At 61.6% G+C, this 19,914-nt stretch overlaps 6 protein-coding genes across 6 annotated transcripts; all 6 read left to right on the top strand.

Annotated features, from left to right (window-relative positions):
* Nucleotides 1–2,215: 2,215 nt before the first annotated feature.
* On the top strand, nt 2,216–4,126 carry LINJ_32_2740 (conserved hypothetical protein; the record flags this gene model as incomplete). Its single annotated transcript, XM_001467913.1, has 1 exon — nt 2,216–4,126. One exon carries the CDS (start codon nt 2,216–2,218, stop codon nt 4,124–4,126), a length of 1,911 nt encoding a protein of 636 aa, XP_001467950.1.
* Nucleotides 4,127–5,304: 1,178 nt separating this feature from the next.
* Nucleotides 5,305–5,703, top strand: LINJ_32_2730 (conserved hypothetical protein; the record flags this gene model as incomplete). Its single annotated transcript, XM_001467912.1, has 1 exon — nt 5,305–5,703. The coding sequence occupies one exon, from the start codon at nt 5,305–5,307 to the stop codon at nt 5,701–5,703; it is 399 nt and encodes a 132-aa protein (XP_001467949.1).
* Nucleotides 5,704–6,848: 1,145 nt separating this feature from the next.
* LINJ_32_2720 (conserved hypothetical protein) lies at nt 6,849–8,180 on the top strand (the record flags this gene model as incomplete). Its single annotated transcript, XM_001467911.1, has 1 exon — nt 6,849–8,180. One exon carries the CDS (start codon nt 6,849–6,851, stop codon nt 8,178–8,180), a length of 1,332 nt encoding a protein of 443 aa, XP_001467948.1.
* A 783-nt stretch (nt 8,181–8,963) lies between these two features.
* On the top strand, nt 8,964–11,783 carry LINJ_32_2710 (conserved hypothetical protein; the record flags this gene model as incomplete). The annotated part of the gene is made up of 1 exon (XM_001467910.1): nt 8,964–11,783. The coding sequence occupies one exon, from the start codon at nt 8,964–8,966 to the stop codon at nt 11,781–11,783; it is 2,820 nt and encodes a 939-aa protein (XP_001467947.1).
* A 636-nt stretch (nt 11,784–12,419) lies between these two features.
* Nucleotides 12,420–13,676, top strand: TTA1 (putative GPI transamidase component Tta1; the record flags this gene model as incomplete). Its single annotated transcript, XM_001467909.1, has 1 exon — nt 12,420–13,676. One exon carries the CDS (start codon nt 12,420–12,422, stop codon nt 13,674–13,676), a length of 1,257 nt encoding a protein of 418 aa, XP_001467946.1.
* Nucleotides 13,677–14,859: 1,183 nt separating this feature from the next.
* Nucleotides 14,860–19,698, top strand: LINJ_32_2690 (adenosine monophosphate deaminase-like protein; the record flags this gene model as incomplete). Its single annotated transcript, XM_001467908.1, has 1 exon — nt 14,860–19,698. The coding sequence occupies one exon, from the start codon at nt 14,860–14,862 to the stop codon at nt 19,696–19,698; it is 4,839 nt and encodes a 1,612-aa protein (XP_001467945.1).
* Between the last annotated feature and the right edge of the window lie 216 nt (nt 19,699–19,914).

Genomic DNA, 19,914 nt, shown 5'->3' with positions numbered 1-19,914 from the left:
AGCGAGCACCAACACGAAGCTTTCCGTGTGCGCTGCAACCGCTCTCAGTCGCAGCCGCGTCTGCATCGAGGCAGGCAGCCGATGCTGCTGAAGGTGGGGGAGAGCGCGAGAAGAAGAGGACGGACGCGCGTTCTCTTCTGCCGTCATTTATCGTCCCTCCCCTCCCCCCATCGTTGCTCACCAACGCAAAAGCGGAGGCCAGAAAGCAGATGGGAAATACGGGTGCTCTTGGCGTGGACTGCTGCCGCCACAGGATCCTTCGCGGGAGGCCTAGGTCGGCGATGTCTGTCACGATGATCTGTCTGCGGCTTCAAAACCCGCAAAGGGCGAACTCCCAATGCGATGGTGCTGCGGACAGAGCACTGCATCTTTATGGCGCACCACTTCCTTTCTTCACCTTCTCTTCTCGCTTCTCTTGTGCGTGCGTACATATGCAGGATCACGCATTGTGTCTGCCCTCTCACGTGATTCTGTGCACGCGGAGCATCCACCCACGCACCCCTGACACGCCATTGCCCGTCACCCATCAAAAGCGTGTATGGGCAACTCGCCTATTCGACATCAGGGCTGTGAAAAAAAAAAGCGTAACGCGGGGTCATGAACACTACAGCTGCGAACGCGTAGAAGGTGGCGGTGATGGTGGTGCTCATTTTTCTTTGGGGGAGAGCGTAGGGCAACACTCCCTCACTCCCCGTGCGCGCCCACACGCACACACACAAAACAGGCGTTGCCTGTTGTCTTCTCACTGCGCTTCTTCTATCCTCTCGCTGCCTTTTTGTGCACTGTGCGCTCCTCCACACTATGGATGGCGATCTTTTTTCTCGCGCTCTCTCTCTCTCGCCTCGTTACCGCCCTCTCCGACGGTGTTGTAAGTGCTTGCGCTTGTTTTAGTGCTTCTAGCTGTCTCTGACATCGTCTCATCATCTCTCGTGCCACAATCGGTGGCTGGCAACTCTACACGACAACTGTGCACACGCCGACGAACCCGCCATCCTTTACGTATTTCGCCTTGCGCAAGTGCCTCGACGACCCAACTATCTCCTCGACACCCTTGTCGGCTCTCCCTCTCCCCCTGAGTCTGTCTTTGCCTCGTGCTCGCCTTCGCGTTATCGATGCGCCTCCTTCATTGGCGTTGGAGGCGCCCTTACTCAGCTTCGCCTTCTCTCTCACCTCTGCCAGGCCCTTTTTGTGCGTTGCTCGCCGGCGGTGCACGGGAGATGGCGTGGTGCCTGTAGAAGCGCACCCGCACGCTCATGCGCAGGCTGCATTCGCATTCGCTGTAGCCGCGTATATTGCCTGCACACTTTGTCCTCTACTTTAGCTCCTCTTCTGGACTCCTGCGTTTAGTTGCTCTTCCCTCCTTTCCAAACTCTAATGACGTGTGTGGGGGGTGGGGTGGCGCGGGGGTGCAAGGGTCACCTCAGCGTGTGGCATCTCAGGGTCCAGTGCGTCCCACTCCCTCTGTCTTGGGAAGCTAAGCCGCCGCCCTATCCCTGCCACATGCCGAACCCCACTTCTGGTGATGCCGGGATCACGCATCCACGGGGCAAGGAGCTGAGAGCAACGCACTCCTACGAACGTCGGGGGCCAGGTTCTGGAGGGCGTCTCGCCAGGGTGACCAGCGACCGCAAGCACGCTTGTGCCATCCGTATAATGGGGAAAGGGCCCGCCTAACTGGGAGGTATCTCACTCCCGACCCTCGCACTGCCTGCTGGTGTGCGAGGAGCCTGCGCCGCCCCGAGGAACGTGCCAGGTAGCCCAGTTGCACGATGGGAGCGGCTGTGAGGCGACCTGCGGAGCGGCGTGGGTGTGTGGGCAGCGTTTGAGGCAGAGACCGTTCTCCGATGACTGAGTCGGCGCATTGTTGCAACGCCGGTGCCTAGCGCTGCTGCGCACCATGCGATGGGGGCCTATGACAGGGCCGGGGCGTGGGGGGGGGAGGGAAGGTCGAGTGGCATCGGGCTTGACGTTGTGTGCCAGAGAGAAAGCGGACACACGTTGGGAGACCAACCCAAACAAACCCTTTGCCAGCACAGTGCTTAGCTCTCTTTCACCTGCTCTCTTCTCCTGCCCCGCTTGCGCCTTCCCTCTCTAAGTGCTCACGCCATTTCTGCCTTTCGCCCATTTCTATCTTATCACACCCGCCCCTCCGCCAGCCCTTCTATTTCGGTTGATCCTCAAACGCTTCGCTTTAGCCTCTCAGATAGTATTCATCATGGTCATGGCAGGCAGGGAGGACGCTGTTGCTGCCTACTGCGCAAACCTCGCGGTGACGTACGAACGTCTGGCGCACGTGTTGGCGGTTCCGCTTATCGATCATGAGCTGTACTCTTGCCTGTTTCTGCATCCCCTGCTCCACGAGCACTGTGTCGAAGCGAGGGGGCTCTCTTTCAACGGTGCTGCAGCGAGTGCGGCGACCTTCTCGCCGAATGCTTCGGCTGTGGATCACCGCGGTGATGCACTCGTCGCACTTGGCGGCACGGAACTTGTAGTGGCGGCGTTGCGTGCTCATGAGCAGCAGACGCTGCTGGTGATGCAGGCGATCGCGTTGCGGGAGAGTGTGATGACGCGCATCTGGGCGTGCTGCCGTGCCTACAACGACGGCCAGGCCAGCTTAGAAGAGGCGCAGCACACCGTGCTGTGTTTGCTGGAGGAGCACCAAATTGTGACAATGCTCACGGTGGAGTCGGTGGTGGAGTGGCGCCAGGCGCTGAGCCGGCCGTACCCATTTCTGCTAAAAAACGGCGACAATTACCTGATGAACATCGTGCATGACTGTGCCGCACTGGGCACCACTGCAGTGGTGCGGTCGCTCTCGCACGTGCACCTCGAGCGCGATCCTATGTGCGCCAGCGTCGATTTACGCCGCTTGCTGCATCGGCTGGAGATCAAGCATCGCACCCGCCTCGTGAACTCTGGCGCCATGTGGAAGCTTGGGTTGCACCCTATCCGGGCCATCACCTCGAGCCGGCTGCCCACTGGCAGCGCGTGTGGCAGTTACGTCAGTGCGGCGCCACCGTCAACGTGCACATCCCCTAAAGCGCACGGCGGTGCACCTGAGACGCAGCCCTACGCGGGCACTTCACTGGACTTTCTCGCCGAAGTGACGCGGCTCGCCGAAGGCTTGAGCAAGGCAGGCGGCAGACATTGCGCACCGCAGCCTCTCCCATCCGCCTCCGCATCCACCTCTTCGATTGCTGCGGGTGTCTCTAGCAGCTCGGGCGCTACCGCAGCGCTTCACTGCCTTCCTCTTCCCTCGCCGCGCGGAGACGCTGCGGTGCAGCAGGAGAAGCAGCGTCGGCTGCTCACTGCGACCCAAGTGCTGGAAAAGGAGGCGTCTGTGCAGCGCATGCTGATCAAGGACCTCTACGATTTGGCGCACGGGCAGGAGCGCTTTGTGCCACTGTTGGACGTGACGGGGCTATTCAAACCGCACGACTGCGGAACAGCAGAGAAGGACATCCCGGCAGACAGCTGGCCTCTCGACAAGGCAGCGTGGCCGTCCCTTGCCACGATGGAGCGGCGCGTGGACCGGCTGAGCTGCATGTCGACGGCACGAGAGGAGCTGCAGGCGAAGCACCTGCTTCCTGCTTGGGAGCGCCGCATGAGCAACAGCATTGCGGATTTAGCCACGTCAACCGGAACCCGCTCTTCGACCCATACCACCTCCCTCTCCTTGCCCGCAGAGGGTTCTCGGGCGCCCTTTCAGCCGATGCCCACTCGGGCAGCTCCGCGCGGCTCGGTCATGACGACGACGACGCGCTCCTCTCGCTGCGCAGACTCGCTGGAGTCAAGCGACGACACTGACAACGAGACCTTCAAGATGCAGCGCGAACACACGAGCCCACCGAGGGAGGATGCCACGTCTCACGCCACATTCTCCCCCGCCTCCCACTCATCGACCCCGGGGTTTCCCTCGTTGTCTGCGGTAGCGCGCGCTCCAACCGTGGCTGCTTCCCAAGCCAGGCATGCGTCTTCGAGCTCTTCATCGCTATATTCATCCAGAGTTACGTCTTCATCTTCGTCTTCACAAACGCCGTCGCGCAAACCGTCGCTCGAGGAGCTGCGCCAGCAACTGCTGACGGAGCACGGACTCAACTCCGGCTTCGCGAGTATGAGTCGCTAGAGCTGCAGTCGCGGGTCTTTGCCACTACCCTTCCCTGGAAAGGAAGGCGGGGGAGGAGTTGCTGCGGCATCGCGCGTTGCCTGGGTGTGAGAGGGTGACCGACAAAGCCCCCTCTCACATCCCGAGGAAAGGGTCGCGGCGGCAAGAGGGACGCAACGCTCGCCATGAAGTGCAACTCCTTCCTTTCCCTTCGAGCATCGAACCTCACATGCAACTCGACCCCCCCCCCTTCCCCCGCGCCTCCCCTCGCTCGACGCACATCAGAGGCAGAGGGAGAGAGAGGTGCCGCGTTGTGCAGTGAGGGACACGCGCGCACGGACGCGGAGACCGGCGGGACACATGACGAGCACAAGAACCAAAAGAGGTCTGCAGAGATGCAAGACCCACGAGGAGAAGGCAAGCTCACCCGCACGCCACCTCTTCCAATCTTACTATGCCGCAAGGACCGTAATCTGAAAGACCACATCAGGTGCCGCGAGCATGAGAGTGGGACGGATGTGGTTAGAAAATGAATGAGTGCCATGCTCCACACCTCTGCAATGCTCATGGCGCATGCTATGGGGGTCTTGCCGAAGCTTCTCGTCTCATATGTGCGCGTGTCTGCGCAGAACGGGGCGTGAATGCGCCAGTTCATACTGACGCTAGTGTCACGCGCATCGAGAATGCGGGGGTGTGGCCGCACTGGGCACTTTATCTTTCTCCATGCGCGTCTTTTAGGCACCGGCACACACACTTTTCGGGCTCACCGCATTTCTTTTCTCCTCCGCCGCCTCCTCCTTATAGGACTCAGCGCTGCGGTGCACGACGGGACGTGCAACGCTGATTAGCATTCCAACGCACCACAGCTCTCTCCCCGCTCTTCTCATTAGACTACAGCGACCGGAAGGCAACACGCTCGGAGCGACAAGCGAAAGGAATATCGATCACCCAGGCTGGCCGCTTCTTGCCACTGTCTGCACGCCGTGGCCTCTGCTCTATGGGTGCGCATCTAGCTGTTCTTGTGCCTTGACGCAGCCGGACCTTTTCCGTGGACACTGAAGCGGAAGGAGAACGCGTCGGTGGAGCACCTCGAACACGGAATCCTGCGCGCTTTCTTCTTGCGTGTCTGGTGGGCGACGCACCGCCATCGCACCTCCGCGCAATCGTTTTCTCCCTGCCTTCATCTCGTCTCTTTCAAGATGGCCAACGACACAGAGCAAGCGCAGTCGCCGTCTGCTGAGCTGGCGGCGGCGGCCCCGGAGCAGCAGCCACGCCAGGCGCTGGAGTTTTATCCCCTGCGTGATGAGTCGCGCAACGCCATGGACCAGGAAAAGTACGGTCGCGCACGCACCCACATCGCCGGTCTGGGCCACGTTTCGGCCAAGGACGTGTTCAAAGACTATCGTCGCTCCTGGCTCACGCCATTTTTCGGCTCCAACGAGCCGGAGCCGACCTTCCAGCAGGAAGGAACCCAACACCCATGCCAAATCTTTTCTCGCGAGGTGCACCGGTGCTTGGAAGATCACCACAACAGCTTTGCCTTCTGCCAAACGCGCGTTGCGGCGTTTCAGCAGTGCTTGCGTGAGTTCTCCATGTGAGCCTGTGACGTGCGTATGTCTGTGTGGCTGCGACTCTCATTATCGTTGCCGACTCTTGCCCTCTCTGTGTGCGTGTGCGTGCTTTCTCGACTAGGTGGCGCTGCTTGCAGTCTATACCTCGCGTTTGCCTGAGTGTGCGGCCGAATCCGCGAGGAGTTGATGGGAGGGGAGGAGGGCTGGGGCGGGGGCAACGCGGACGGTATATCGCTCGACCATGTTTTGCCTCTTCTCTCTCGGCTGTGGTCATACCCAGGAAGATCACGGCGAGGCAGGCACCGGGCCCCATCCATGCTCATGCGTGTGCGCCGACACGCCATCGCAGAGACAGCGACACACGCGGCAGAAGGCACAACTTTGTAACTTGGGAGGCGACGAAGCGAGGGAAGGGAAGGGGGGTTCACTTCTCGCACTAGCCTTAGTAGACGTATTCGGGAGGAGGTCTCTCCCTCTGTCGGCGAGCTTTTTCGTCCCTCTCCCCGCCGCTCCCAAACATATGTAGCATCGTAGTTGGGCTCCTGCCCCTTTCGATTTCTCTTTATTTTCATGCTCTCTCTTTCCGTTTGTGTGCTGGCTCTGCGCATGACGGGCGCTGAGTCGGTGCGCCTCGTCTTGCTCGTGCGCTTTTCCTTCTGTTTTCTGTGCCGCTGTGGTGTCTGCTCAGTGGGGTGTGCCCGCATGCATGCGCGTCTGCGTGTGCGCCTCCTGCTCTGCCTTTTGTCACTCTCACGAAGGCGTGGGGGAGGCAGGCTTGCCCGGAAACGGTTCCGTGAAGGGAGGTGGTGGCGAAGGGAAGAGGGTCGGGCTCTCTCCGTTCATCGCTGCGTCTCTCGCTGTTTCGAACCCCCCTCTCTCTTTATCGCCTCTGACGTCTCTCTTCCTGTTCGTCGTGCGCGCGTATCGGACGCTTTTCGCGATGGCGTGCCGTCGTCGTGTTCGCCGTCTTTCTTTTCTCCATTTGGTTCTTTTTCGTGGCGCTGTGTGCGTGGTGGTGACTGAACTTCTCTGCCGCGAAACCAATGATGAATGCCCGAGCGTCGGCGTCTTTCTGTGCCCGCGGGCGCATGTGACTGCCTGCCTGAGTGGGTGTCGAGCAAGCTGCTGCTATAGCAATAGGGGAAGCCGCGGGGAGGGGGAGGTGCGCGCAGATGAACGGTGGTTTCCGCAGCCGATACGGTCGGGGAAAAACCCCTTCTTTGAGTGCCCACTCAGCGTGGCGCAGATCGCTCACTCTTCCTCTCTGCTGGCTCCTCCGCCGTCAACTTTCTCGCGCTCATGATCATCTTGTCTCGGCTCTCTACTTCGTCGATGCTCTCTGCTGCTACCCCCACCCAACTTCAGGTACACACGCGCACACGCCCACTTGCAGCACCATGAACCTGCTGCACTTGGTGCAGACGTCGTACGAGCCGGGTGCGTACATCATGGACGGCTGTCTGTGCAACGGCAGCTCCTCCTTGGCGCTGTCCCTCTCCACCCAGGCCATCCGCCTCTACGACACGCAGGCGGCTACATTTCTGGGAGATATCAAGGAGCACACGCAGCCAATCCAAGACCTTGTGGCCACTCCTGCTCAGCCTAGCATGCTTTACTCTTGCCAGCGCGACTGCGGGGTCATGGTCACGGACCTGCGCCAGGCACGAGCTGTACACTTTTTGTGTGACATGTGCAGTAGCGGTGCGGTCTCCAGTAGCATTGGGGTCACGCCATCCGCGCCGCTTCTCGCCATCGCGGCGGACCGCGACATCCACCTGGTCGACACGCGGACCTGGTGCTCCGTGAAGTGCCTAGATCAGCTGCACGTAGATGAGGTCTCACGGCTGCGCTTTCTCGACGACAAAATTCTCTGCTCCGCTGGCGAGGATCAGATGATCAACTTCCTTTCAGTGGAGGAGGGGGTGATAGACGATGATGTGCTTCTGCAGGCGGTGAACTGCGGCGAGGTGGTCACTAAGATGAGCTGCTTTCCCGAGCTTGGCGTTATGACGATGGTGGGAAGTTGCGAGAACGGCTATGTCTTTCCCCACGACCTGGAACAGCGGGAGACGCGTCATGGGCGGCCGAGCTTCGAGATGTACCTGGTCGACTGGTGCGTGGTGTCCGGCCAGCTGCATCTCGTCTCCGGCGTGCGAGACAACAGCGGCGACGCTGGCCCACTGCAGGTGATGAACTGGGCGACTGGGCAGACGCAGGTCCTGCCCAAGGTGCACAAGGAGCTCGGTCGTGTCGCCATCGGCTTCGGCAACCGCCTCATCACCGGTGGTGAGGACGGCATGTTGGCGTACTGGAAGCACGGCGACTTGCTGCCGTCCGAGATCGCCACGTCCGTCGGGTACAGCGCACATCGCACGGGATGCGGGAAGGTCTTCGCGAGCAGCCGAACGCACGAAGGTCAGGACAGCGGTGGGTGCGGTGGCGGACGCGTTGGCGGTCGAGGTAGCGGCGGCCCTCACCGAGGTGGTGGCGGCCGGCCCTACTGAGGTGCAGTGGCGCAGCGTGACGCCCCTGCGTCCATCGAAGCGCTCCACACTCTGTGAGCGCGGAGCTGCCTACAGGAACACAGTCGGAGCTGCTTGTCGCGTGACGTGCGTCTAACACGCGAAGCTACTAAAGCGCACACAAGCAAACGAAAGAGGAAAAAAAACAAGATATTAGGATGACACACACACACACACACACACACACACAGAGGCACGGCGTGTGACGTGACCGCAGCGTGCCTTTGTTGGTGTAGCCGTGCTTGTGCGCGGGTGGTCACCATATGCGTGGTGCACTCAGCATCGAGGGAAGTGAGCTCTTCGTTTCTTTCAGCTCCTGTTGCATGCCGTGGACATAGTCCGCTGCGCGGAAGTGCCTCGCGCCTTTTCCAACGCTGCCCAGTACACTCCTCGCGTCTCCTGTAAGGCAAAAAGGCTATTCTCCGCACCCCACGTCTCTCTCTCGTGCTTGAGCGTGCACCTCTACTGGCTTCATCTGGCATGAAACTCTCGTGCCCGTGCGGTTGATTGCACGTTCTACCGCTATCCCTTCCCCACTGTCACCCACACACGAGCCGTCAAGCGCAGCACAACAGATGGTGCTCGATTGCTCCTTGTCTTTTCAGCATTCTTCGCTGTTGTGCAGCGCATCCGTCGCTCAGCCCTCTGCGTGGCCGCCGCGGGTACTCATCGCTTCGTCATTTGCTCCTTTTGCTGCTGTGTCTTTTCCTGGCCTCTTCCTCTGCAACTCCGCCGCGTTCGCGCTGACGCCCGCTCATCGCCTCTATGCTCTCTTCGTTAGACGCAGAGGCACACGTCGCCGCGGCGGCGACGTCCCCTGCAGCAAACCCCGCCCGCAGCGCACCCGGCACGGCTCGCAGAGTTCGACCCCCACTCTTGTCCATTGCACTCCCACCCATCGACGTCGACGCGATGAGCCCGCTCATGACGGCGCCGAGGGCAGAGGCGCATGCTTCACTCCCGTCCTCGAGAGCAAGCCCCACCCCTCTCGATGCCGATCGTACCTCCAGTGCAGGAGATGCAGCCCACAGGAGGTCGTCCTGGGAGAAAATGTTGAGCGCCGACGCGCCGCAGACTGTTCCTCTCGCCACTTCGTCAGCCATAACGGCATCGCCACGTTTCCCGGTACTTCACCTTGCTATCCACGCCTGCGAGGACGAAGTGGCCCCTCTTCAAACCTTGTATTCGCGCCTCTTCCGCGAAGCAGAGGAGCGCGCGCAGCGACAGCTCCGCGTGCGGGAGCAACGAAGGGCTGCCCAGAAGCCGCGCGAGAAGGAGAGATGCACGCCCCGCCCCCACGTGCTGTCGTCCCGTTGTGAGCCGACCGCGGGCCAGCATTCTGCCTCTCCGGACGCACCCGCTCCTTCCGCGAATGGGCCTGCACAAATGTCATCGGGAGCAGCACAGATGCGTGGTGCGCGCTCTCCTGCGCGGGCCAGCGCCCCTATGGACGCTACAGTTACCAACAGCAAGGAGACCGAGGCGGGCCACACAGGGGAGGATGCGGCATGCGAGAGGCTCTACCGAAACGCCACCAAACAGGCGGAGCGGCGGGAGCGGCGGCTTCAGGCGTTGCGAGAGGCGCAAGAGGCGGATTTTCAAGCTAACTGCACCTTCCACCCATCGTTATCCCAAGTGGAAGAGGGCCATCGCGAGCGCAAGCCCACCCGCCGAGCGCGTTCGCACAGCTCCGGGGCGGGAGGCATGGCGCGTGCCCGCGGCGCCGAGGCGAACCTGGGCGACGGCAGAGGTGCTTTGCCTCACCGCGCGATGAGCTCATCGGCAGCTCAGCGGACGCCGTCGCGCTCGTCGAGGCAGTTTTCGGCCACACAGGAGGAGCTGCGAGCAGCCCACCCACGCCGTCTCGCGGAACTTTGGTGGAGAACCGAGGAGGAGACCAGGTCGAGCTTGCACACCGGCGTCCCTCGCTCCAAGGCAAGTGAGCCCCCGTGCACGTACCTGGAGAAGGCGAAGAGCTGCAGGGGCCTCATCGGCGCGGGGTCGGAGCACTTCGCGCACTATGTCAAAGGCAGGCAGACCCGTTCAACATCAACGGTGGGCCCTCAGCATTGCCGAGGTGCACTCGCCGTATCGACGCCGCGGCTCGACAGCGCTTCGCTGTCTGACAGGCCACCTCAGTCGGAGAGCGAACCCAGCAGTGCACCGTCGGGGACCTTCGGTACACCGCAGCAACATACTCCCGCCCGCAGCAGGGTGCGCGAGAAGACGACGAAGACGAGCGACGACGGTCGTGCTGCAGTAGCTCCGCCGCAGGTGTTCGGCCGCCTCTTCCGCGACAGCGATGAGCGCGCGGCGGTTCGGGCATTCATTGAGCTGATGAGGGAAAAGTGGATGCACACAGAGCTGTACAAGCCAAAGGCACCTAGTAACGGCGCGTCTGCGGCGGCGCGAACTCATCGTGATGGGCAGCAGCGCTCCTCGGCGAGACAGCGACCACCGGGTGCGCAGTGCAACAAGGACACAACAGCAGCGATTGCCCTTGCAGCCGGCGGTGCGGCAGCTCGTGAGAGCCCACCACGCCACGCAGACACCAATCGGCCCTTCGCCGTTGGCTACACCGTCTTTGACGCCCTTTACGCAGAGCGGGAGGAGCTACAGTGGCGGCGCGAGATTCGCCATTTGCAGGTGGAGGGCGATGCGGAGACGTGCACCTTTCACCCCTTCGTTGATGCACGGAGCCGCGTGCTTGCAGAGGAGCGTTCCCGGCGACTTTCAGAGGGCAACGGCCTAGCAGCCGAGACGGTGCGAGAGCGGCGTACCCGAACTGCGGCGGGCGCAGAGGCGAAGGAGGCGACCTGCTGTGCACAAATGCACTTCAGCGACCCCGCCTTTTCTCAGCCGCAGACGGAGCGGAATCGTCGACGACAGGAGGAGCTGCTGACGGCGCTGCCGCACAAGTGCAGCGGCGTCGTCGCTGAGTGCTGCTTCCGCCCTGCTAGGTCGCAGGCGACGCGGTCGATGACGGAGGGGAAGCGCAGCCACCTGCAGATCATTGATGATCATAAACTTGCGCAGCAGCTGATTGGTGCTCGTATGAGTTGCCCAGGTAATAACTCGGTGACTGCCGCTGCCGCTGCCACGACCCCTCTGTCCCCGTCGGCCAAGCGGACGCCTCGTGCTAGAGGGATGTGGGTCCCCACCGGCGCCACAACATGGGATGCGCCACCCGCTTCCGTAAAGGACTTGGCGCAGTCGACCATCGACCGTGCCGAAGGATATGAGGTTCTCCGCTCGGTGTCACCGCCATCACCGCAGTGGCACGCAGGCCTCTGCGCGTGCATCGGACTCGAGCTCGCAGTGCGGGCAGCGGGCTCGCCTGTGAAGCAGCATCGCTCACAGTGCAGCATACCTCACGGCGGCGCCTGTGTTTACTCATCCCGTGATGCCAACGGGATGCCCGGCGCGGCTGCTGGGTCAGGCACGGCGGGCATGCATCGGCTTAAAGCCGCTCTCGAGGACAACGCAGGCACCGTGCACATTGCAACCGCTGCTTCCTCGACGTACCTGCGGCATTTGGAGTCGGAGCTACAGACTGCGCTAGAGGACTGTTCGAAGTGTGTTTGAGCGTGCGGCAATGGAGTGAGTCGGGCGTGTTTCTCGAAAAGAGCGTGTGCACGTGTGAAACTATGGCGCTCGGTGGCGCTTGGCGACTGTCCTCAGCCATCACTGCACTTATGAGAGGAGCGCGGGAGAAGGGGACGGGGCTGGGAGGGGGGGAGGGTGAAGTGCACGGAACCCGCACAGCGAATAAAATGCAAGGGGAGGCGCAGTGGCTCTGCCACACACGTGCCACGCACACACACGCGTACGTGTACGCGGGTTCTGCTCTGCCATCCCCCAACTTGCGTCTCTTCCTCTGTTTTCGATTCCGGCTGATTGCATCCCTGTTCTCTTATCTGTCCTGCTTCCTCCTTTGCATCGTGCGGCGCTCTGCACCATGCTGGCGCCGTGTGTGTGTGTATCTTGGGTGTGTATGTTTGCGCGACACCCACAGCGTAACATAATCGGCATAAGAGGAGGTCGAAGGAGGCGACGAGAACAGAGTACAGAATTGGTGACGTGTAGCCGTTTTTTTGTACGTAATCTCATACACTCTCGCCATTAACGCACACACACAGACACACACACACATACTCCTCCTGCAGCTGAGCTTCTCCACCCTCCCTCTTTCACTTCCGCATAGGTCGAGCAAGTGGCGCCATGCCGAGCAGTCTTCCTAGACCGAAGTTCACGGCAGTGGCGGCGCCGTCCGAGACGTGGCGGCGCAACGCTACAAACAGCTTTGCGGCACTCAGCGCATTCATATTTCTTGTCGTCATCGGTGTACATTGGACGACGGTGAGCCATGAGCATGTAGAGCTACCGATGGATCGCGTTCTGGTAGACCTGCAGGCGAGGTGCTCCACTCTGGAAGGCACCCCTGCCTTGACCTCTGCCTCGCTCCCTCCCGCATTTTACGGGCTGGGTGTTTGGGTGGACTCCCCGGCGTTGCTGCCCAGCGTACATGCGGCGCTTGCTCTGATGAAGGAGCGGCTGGCAGACGGCCTGAGCACCGCTGCGGCAGCTGTCCCGCTTCCGACTCACACGCTTTATACCTTTGTGCGTCTGCAGTCGCAGGTGCGGGATGAAGTGATCGCTGCACTCTTCAAGGAAGCACAGAGTGGGCGCTTCCCTAGCGCGAAGCGCGTGTTGCGCAAGCTGGAGCACTTGGCAAACCAACAGCAGCTCGGCTTGCCGACGCTGAAGCATGCCTTTCTGCCTGAGGTTGGCCAGGAGGCGGAGCTGTTTGGCCTGTCGCTCTTTAGTGTGCCGGCGTCTGCGCTGCCGGGGGATGCAGCGGGCAAGGTGCAGTGCTTCGTCGCTGACGTGCGGCAAGCGTACTGCATGCTTCCCGTGGAGGTGCCGGATGCCTCCGATGTTGCGTCCTCCGGTAGGACGAGTTTTTCAGCAGCTTCTCTCACACCTTTGTCGTACCGACTGCGGGCCGCTTCACTGGAGGCCGAGGTACGCGCGGCGCTTCTCTCTGTCGTAACACAGCAGATCGGCTTGGCTTCTTTCAAGCCTGCCGACGTGGCGGCCTGGAAGCGGGCGCGGGAGCATCAGGGGTGTCTGCACACGATCGCCTCTGTGACGAGCACGCTGCGCTCCATTGCGGCAAACACGAACATGGCCGTCCCACAAAGCACGGAGCGCATGTTCGCAGTCTTGGAGCGCCACGTGCAATCCGGCTCCTTCCTGCGAGCCGCGCGTGCCGCCGACGACCTGCAGTTCCACCCATCGCTCACCCCGCAGCTGTACATTCCGTGGGACCATTCGCTCGTCTCGCAGTTGATTGTGCTGCTGCCGATGGTGTCCTGCACGCTACTGGCCGCGCGCTCTCTCGTGGAGGAGCGCTGGCACAACCACGCTCGCGCAAAGGCCACCGCCGAGGCACAGGATGCGAAGAAAGGCCAGTGACAGGACCGTGACTCACTCACAGCTTCGCAGAACAGGAGGCTTTGAACGGAGGAGGAGGAGGCTGTGCGTGCAAGGGGCGCGCGTTTCCCGGGTCGCTACGCGGCGCTGCTGCGCAATCGCACGGCGACAGCGTGCGCCACGCCGCACCTCTACCTCCGCCACGCGCCTTGTGGAGAGTAGGTATTTGGTTTCTCATTCAAACCTTTAGGTGGCATGCAGTCGACCAGCGCAGCCGCCATTGGGTGTAGGTGACGCGTGCGCGGGCGTGTGTGTCTGTGCGCGAAAACGAGGCCGCTTAAGCAAATGATGTGTAAAGTGCGGAGGGGAAAGTGTACCCGGTGGAGAGGCGATCGCCCCGCGTGCACAGCCCCTATCCCTTTTCTTCCCTCACACGCACTTGAGTTTGCGTGTTTATCTGATGTGCCGACGCGGAGTGCGGGCGGTCTGCGTCTCCTGAGGAAGACCAAGCCACTTCCGCTTCGTATTTCTTCGTATGCAGGGGGAGGGGAGGACAGGAACCGTTGTCTTTGCTTCTCTCCCGCCGGCACGCGCGCGTGCAACCTGTTGAACTGTCTTCGATGTGGCTCGCGCGCTATACTTATTGTATTCTTTTTTTTTTCGTGTTGCGTATTTGTGTGTTCGGCCCCGCATGCGCTGATGTGACGCCCATGGCTGCTCGCGGCCACATCATTAGCATGCGTTTCCCATCCACGATGACAGCAACGACGCTCATCCAAGAGGGCATGAGACAAGAGAGGCAAGCAGCCTCACACCCGTCACGCACCACGTTGGAACAACTTGGACGGTGTGCACCGTGCTGCCCATCGAGGTCATCCGCAACTGAAGCGCTGTGTCAGCGGGTGCGAAAGGCGGAGTGGCTCACGCGCACCTCTCCCCTATCTCCCTTGGCACGCCTACCTCACTGCTGTTGTCGCAGGCGTAACGGGCAGGGGGATGCGAGTCTGCGCCAGCATGCCCATCCATTCGCTTGTCTTGCGTATGCGAACGTGCGTGTACTCCCTTTCAGCTGGTCACCATTCCTTCTCTGTACCTCTCCCTTGACCTTCACCTCTTCGAAAAGGAAAAACAAAACAAAACAGAGAGCAGGGCCTTGCGCGCGCACACCAACTGCGCTCCTCCCCCACCGACACCGACACAGGTGCGCCCATGCACAGCGGCGACCATGGAAAGCAACACTCGCGCGCAGCCCAAGATGCAGGGGGGTGCCACGCCCGTCATTGAGCGCATCCTTTCCCACAAGCACCTGCGGCAGCCCTGCTCCGCCATCTCCGCATCCTTCGAGCCCTTCCGAGGCATCGGCGATGGCAGCGGAGAGATGCCGGGCTCTGATGACGGTGATAAGGCCCAAAGGGATTTTCGTGGCAGGGGCGCGTTGGAGGCCTCCGACGCCGCTGTGGCACCCACGTATCATCGCATCATGATCGACGGCGATGAGGGCGACAAAGACTACCTCAAGTGCGTCGGCATCATGGCGCACATCATCCAGGCTCGTCAGGCGTACAAGAATACGGACCAAGGGCAGCTAGAGGTGCCTTTGACAGCAGAGGAGCTGGAGAGGCGTTACTGCGGCACTGCGGCGCCTGCTACTTCGGCGTTGGGGGGGTCGCAAGCCGCGTCGGTGTCTTCCCCTCTTTCGTCGCCAGCCGGCAAGATGCCGAAAGGCCCGCTATCACAGACTGATGACTCCACAGCGGTGGCCTCGCTCATGGGGCTCGAGTTTCGCCACGGCGTCTTTGGCTTTGAAGGCATGCGCACTCGTGTCGTGCCATGGGAACAGTACGTGCGCGATATCCGCGCCGTCTACGGGGCCATCGAGAACGGCCCGTGTCTCTCCACCGCCCGCATGCGCCTCACCTCCATCGCCGAGAAGTTCCGCCTGTACCTGTTGCTTAACCTGGAAATCGAAGGCAACTATGATGAGCTGTACCGCGACGGTGGCGTCTACGCCCCGTGCACGCGCGTCGACAATGGCGTGAACATGCGCACGTCTGTTGTGGCGCCGGTGCTGCTGGAGTACGTGGTGACTACGGCGCTAGAGCAGCCGCGCGCTCCCCTCTACGTCGACCCCCACACGCAGCAGGTCGTGACACTGGCTGCCTACCTTGAAGCGGGCGGTATCCAAGACCCGCGCGAGCTCACGGTGGAGGGACTCGGCTTGCAACCTACACTGTACCGCAACAAGTACCTGCCATACGACCCGTTCGATGCGAAGCTGAACCCCGCTGGCGCCTTTGGTGCGACGCTGCTGCAGGCACTCTTGTCAACCGATGGACCGAGCCACGGAAACCTGTGCGGCATGCTGCTCCGCGCCGAGCTGGAGCAGCGCGAGTACCAGAAGCAGCAGATGACGGCGACCGAGATGATGCTGGAGATCTGCGGGCACCACCCGGAGGAGCTCACGCGACTCGCGGTGTGGGTGCGTCGGCAGGGCTTCAACAAGTTTTCGCGCAATCGATGGGTGCTGGCGATTCAGCGAGAGCGCCACTCCACGAAGCAGCTGGGGCCAAGCCAGCTTCCCTCTCTCTGCACCACCGTTGGTGATCAGCTGCGGCACATTTTCTATCCCCTCTTCATGGCGACGCTGTGCCCACAGGATCCGCAGTGGTCGGACGTGGCGCAGCTGCTGTGCCACACCGGCGCCCTCGGCATTCGCACTCACGCTGTCGTGCGCTCTGAAAATTTCAGCGCCACTCCTGTGGACCCGGACGCGCTTCCGTGCACCAACGCACTACGTGAGGATGGGCAGACCGCCGGCCACGGAAGTGCGATGGCGCACGGTGGTGGGTGCAGCGACTACTACTTCTTTTACTACGTCTGGGCTAACCTGGCGTCGCTGAATGCGCTGCGCACGCGCCTCGGCCTCCACACACTTTTCTTCACGCCGTCCGTAAATGAGAAGGCGCCGGCGTACGACCAGCTTGTCAGCTCCTTCCTCCTCGGCGACGTCGTGCACGACGTGAGCTCACTCGCGCAAAGTTGGATTATGCAGTTCCTGTACATGTACTGCCGCATCGGCATCGTACTCTCCCCCTTGCGCGACAACGCGCTCAGCACCGCGTACTTTGACAGTCCTTTCGTGAAGTATTTCCGCCAAGGGATGCGGGTATCGATCAGCACGTCCGACCCGCTGTACTTCCACCACCACGAGTCGCAGCCGCTTATCGAGGAGTATGCGACGTTGAGCAAGCTGTGCTCGTTGACGCCGATGGACACGATGGAGCTGGGGCGCAACAGCGTACTGAATAGCAGCTTCCCGCTGGAGGTGAAGCAGGCTTGGCTGGGCGAGCGCTTTTCTACGCTAGGGGCGGAGGGCAACGACCTGCGTCGCTGCGGCGTGTGTGACTATCGCCTGCAGTTCCGCCACGAGACCCTCGCGCATGAGGAGGCGCTTCTAAACCAGCTCCTGGCGAAGGCCGGCATCAAGGCGCCAGGCGGCGTGGGCTCGGGCGTTGACGGCGGCGACAGCGACGGCGGAGCCCTTTCACTGCACCTCATCCCCTACGCGCAGTCGGTGCTGGTTTCGGACCTCGTCCAGCAGTCTCGCCACTCGCGCCGCATGAACTACACGGACCAGCGCATTGTGTACCCCCGCATCGACATCTACTACGGCGGCCATCGCTCGGGCTTCGCGACGGAGGCGGTGGCGGCGCTGCGGCAGGTCGTCGCGCTCCGTCTCAAGTACGTCGGAAATGCGAACCGCACGGCGGTGGCGACTGACGCCAACGTGCACGTCGAAGACGTCTTCAGCACCACCCGTCAATTTGATGAGGCGCAGTGGGAGTACAACACGTACTATGGCGTGTGCATCTTGTCTCAGCAGGGCAAGACGCCGTTGTGGCCGACGTTCCTGCCGACCATTACGGAGTTCATTCGCGACATGTCCGTGATTCGGCAGACGGCGAGCTCGGTGGCTCTGCAGCGGCTCGCGACGCACCGACTTCACCTGCTGGAGCAGAAGTTCCTGCTCCACCTCTCCATGAACATCTCCAACGAGGCCGGCAAGAGGGAGGAGAAGGAGTGGAACAACCGCGACTTCTTCACCGCCTACAAGGTGGACACGAACGTGCATACCGACGCCGGCTCGAACGCCCGCACGCTGCTGGAGTTCTTTGTCGACAAGGCCCTGAATCACGGCGAGGACGTCGTCTTCGAGCGCGATCATCACCCCGTCACGCTCAAGGAGCTGCTGAGCGAGTACGAGATTGACGTGCACCACATCACCGTCGACGAGCTTAACCACCGCCTGAACACGCACCCCGACCTGCGTGAAATCTTCCTGTCACCGTTTAACTTCATGCAAGGCCGTTACTTTGCCGAGCTGACTAAGCGGACTCTGGACATCTACGAGGAGGACGCCTTCAGCTACGCCGAGAACCGGCTCTCCATCACCGGTGCCTCCGAACAGGAGTGGTACGATCTGGCGCACTGGTTCGATTGCTACGGCATGGCCAGCTCGCGTAGCCGTTGGATGGTGTGCCTGCCGTGGCATTACCGCCGCCTACGCCGAAACGGAGTGCTGAAGAACTTCGGCGCGTTCCTCGACAATGTCTTCCATCCGCTGTGGGAGATCAGCATGCACCCGGCCAAGGACACAAAGTTCCACTACCTACTGGCGCACCTGTCCGGCTTTGACTGCATCGCGGATGAATCGAAGATCGACCTGCCGCTCACGGACGTCTCACCGCACGACTGGAACAGCGACTTGAACCCGCCGTACAGCTACTACATGTACTACATATGGGCAAATATCACGTCGCTTAACGAGTTCCGGGCCTCGCGCGGGCTGAGCACGTTCACCCTGCGTCCGCAGTGCGGCGAGCGCGGCAGTATGGACCACCCCGTGAGCGGCTTCTGCTTGGCTAACAGCATCAACCACGGCGTCACGCTGGCGCGGCACCCCGTGCTGGAGTACATGTGGTACATTGCTCAGGTCGGCGTGGCAATGTCCCCGCTCAGCAACACAGCTGGCGCCTCCGCCTACCTTGAGAACCCTTTCCCGGTCTTTTTCCATCGCGGCTTGAACGTTAGCCTCGCAACGAATCAGCCGCTCTACTTCCACTTCACGCGTGAGCCGCTTGTGGAGGAGTACTCGATCGCCGCGAAGCTGTGGAAGTTCGAGCTGAATGACATGTCCGAAATCGCGCGCAACAGCGTCTTGCAGAGCGGTTTCTCGGCTGCGTGGAAGGAAAACGCGCTGGGCCCGCGGTATCAGCTGCGCTCTACCCTTGGCAACGACGTGCGTCGCAGCCGCGTGTCAGACATTCGCGTGGCGTACCGATATGAAGTGTACCACACTGAGCTGAACTTCCTGGACGAGCAGCTCGCCGCCGCTTCTCCCGGGTTCGCGGGGAAATCGTCGGTACCCGAGACCGCATCGCCTCCTGCGGAGGCGGACGCAAGCCGGGGACATATGAACAGCCTCTTAAATGGCGTCTCTCGATTTTCCACAGACGCCGGCTGTGAGCCTGCGGCTGGCGCTGGCAGGTCTCCTGCCCCCACTGCATCGTCTCAGCGGATGCCGCGTGCCATGAAGCTGTTGGAAGAGGAGCTGGCCATTTGCGGGGACGTTTGGCAGGGAGTGGCATCGACTCCGCTGTTACCGACCTCCACCCCGAACACGGATGGCTCATTGACGTTTCTGCACACGACCAACTCCCGAAGTGTGCATCTGTCACGGCACAGCTCCTCGGAACTCCTGCCACCGCCGTTGGCGTCACGGACGGCGCAGTTGCGTGGAGAGATTCGACGGCTCGACGCGGAACTAACCCGCATGCGAGCCGTCTCGCTACAGGTGGCCGGCGAGAACAATTCCATTGCTGTGCAGGTGAACGCACTGCGCGAGCGGCTTCAGACCGAAGGGCTAACCATCCTGGGCGGCCTGTGCGGCAGCGCGAACGAAGAGGAAATCGAGCCGTCGTCAACGTCAAGTGGCGAGTCTGCGGTGACTGGGGCCGCCGCGGTGGAAGAGGTGGAGGGCGGTGGTGGGCGACCGTCTCTCTAAGCAGCGTTCGTTAGCCGAGGCACTCTCCTTCCCGTGCCCGTGACATGGCGCGTGATGCGATGCGTGCACGCTACGCTAAGTCGGACGGAGCGTTTGAGCGCCACCATGCTCTTCCCGTTCTTCTTTTTGGTTTGCTTGCCTTTGGATGCCATCGATGTACATAGATCGGCCACCTCGCGCGCCGCTTGCGTCTGGAATACCTTCTATATATTTTCA

The sequence above is a fragment of the Leishmania infantum genome, chromosome 32 (assembly GCF_000002875.2).
Source record: "Leishmania infantum JPCM5 genome chromosome 32".
NCBI lineage: Eukaryota > Euglenozoa > Kinetoplastea > Trypanosomatida > Trypanosomatidae > Leishmania > Leishmania infantum.
Note: the sequence above shows the minus strand (reverse complement) of the source record. Positions and strands in the feature narration are given on the sequence as shown.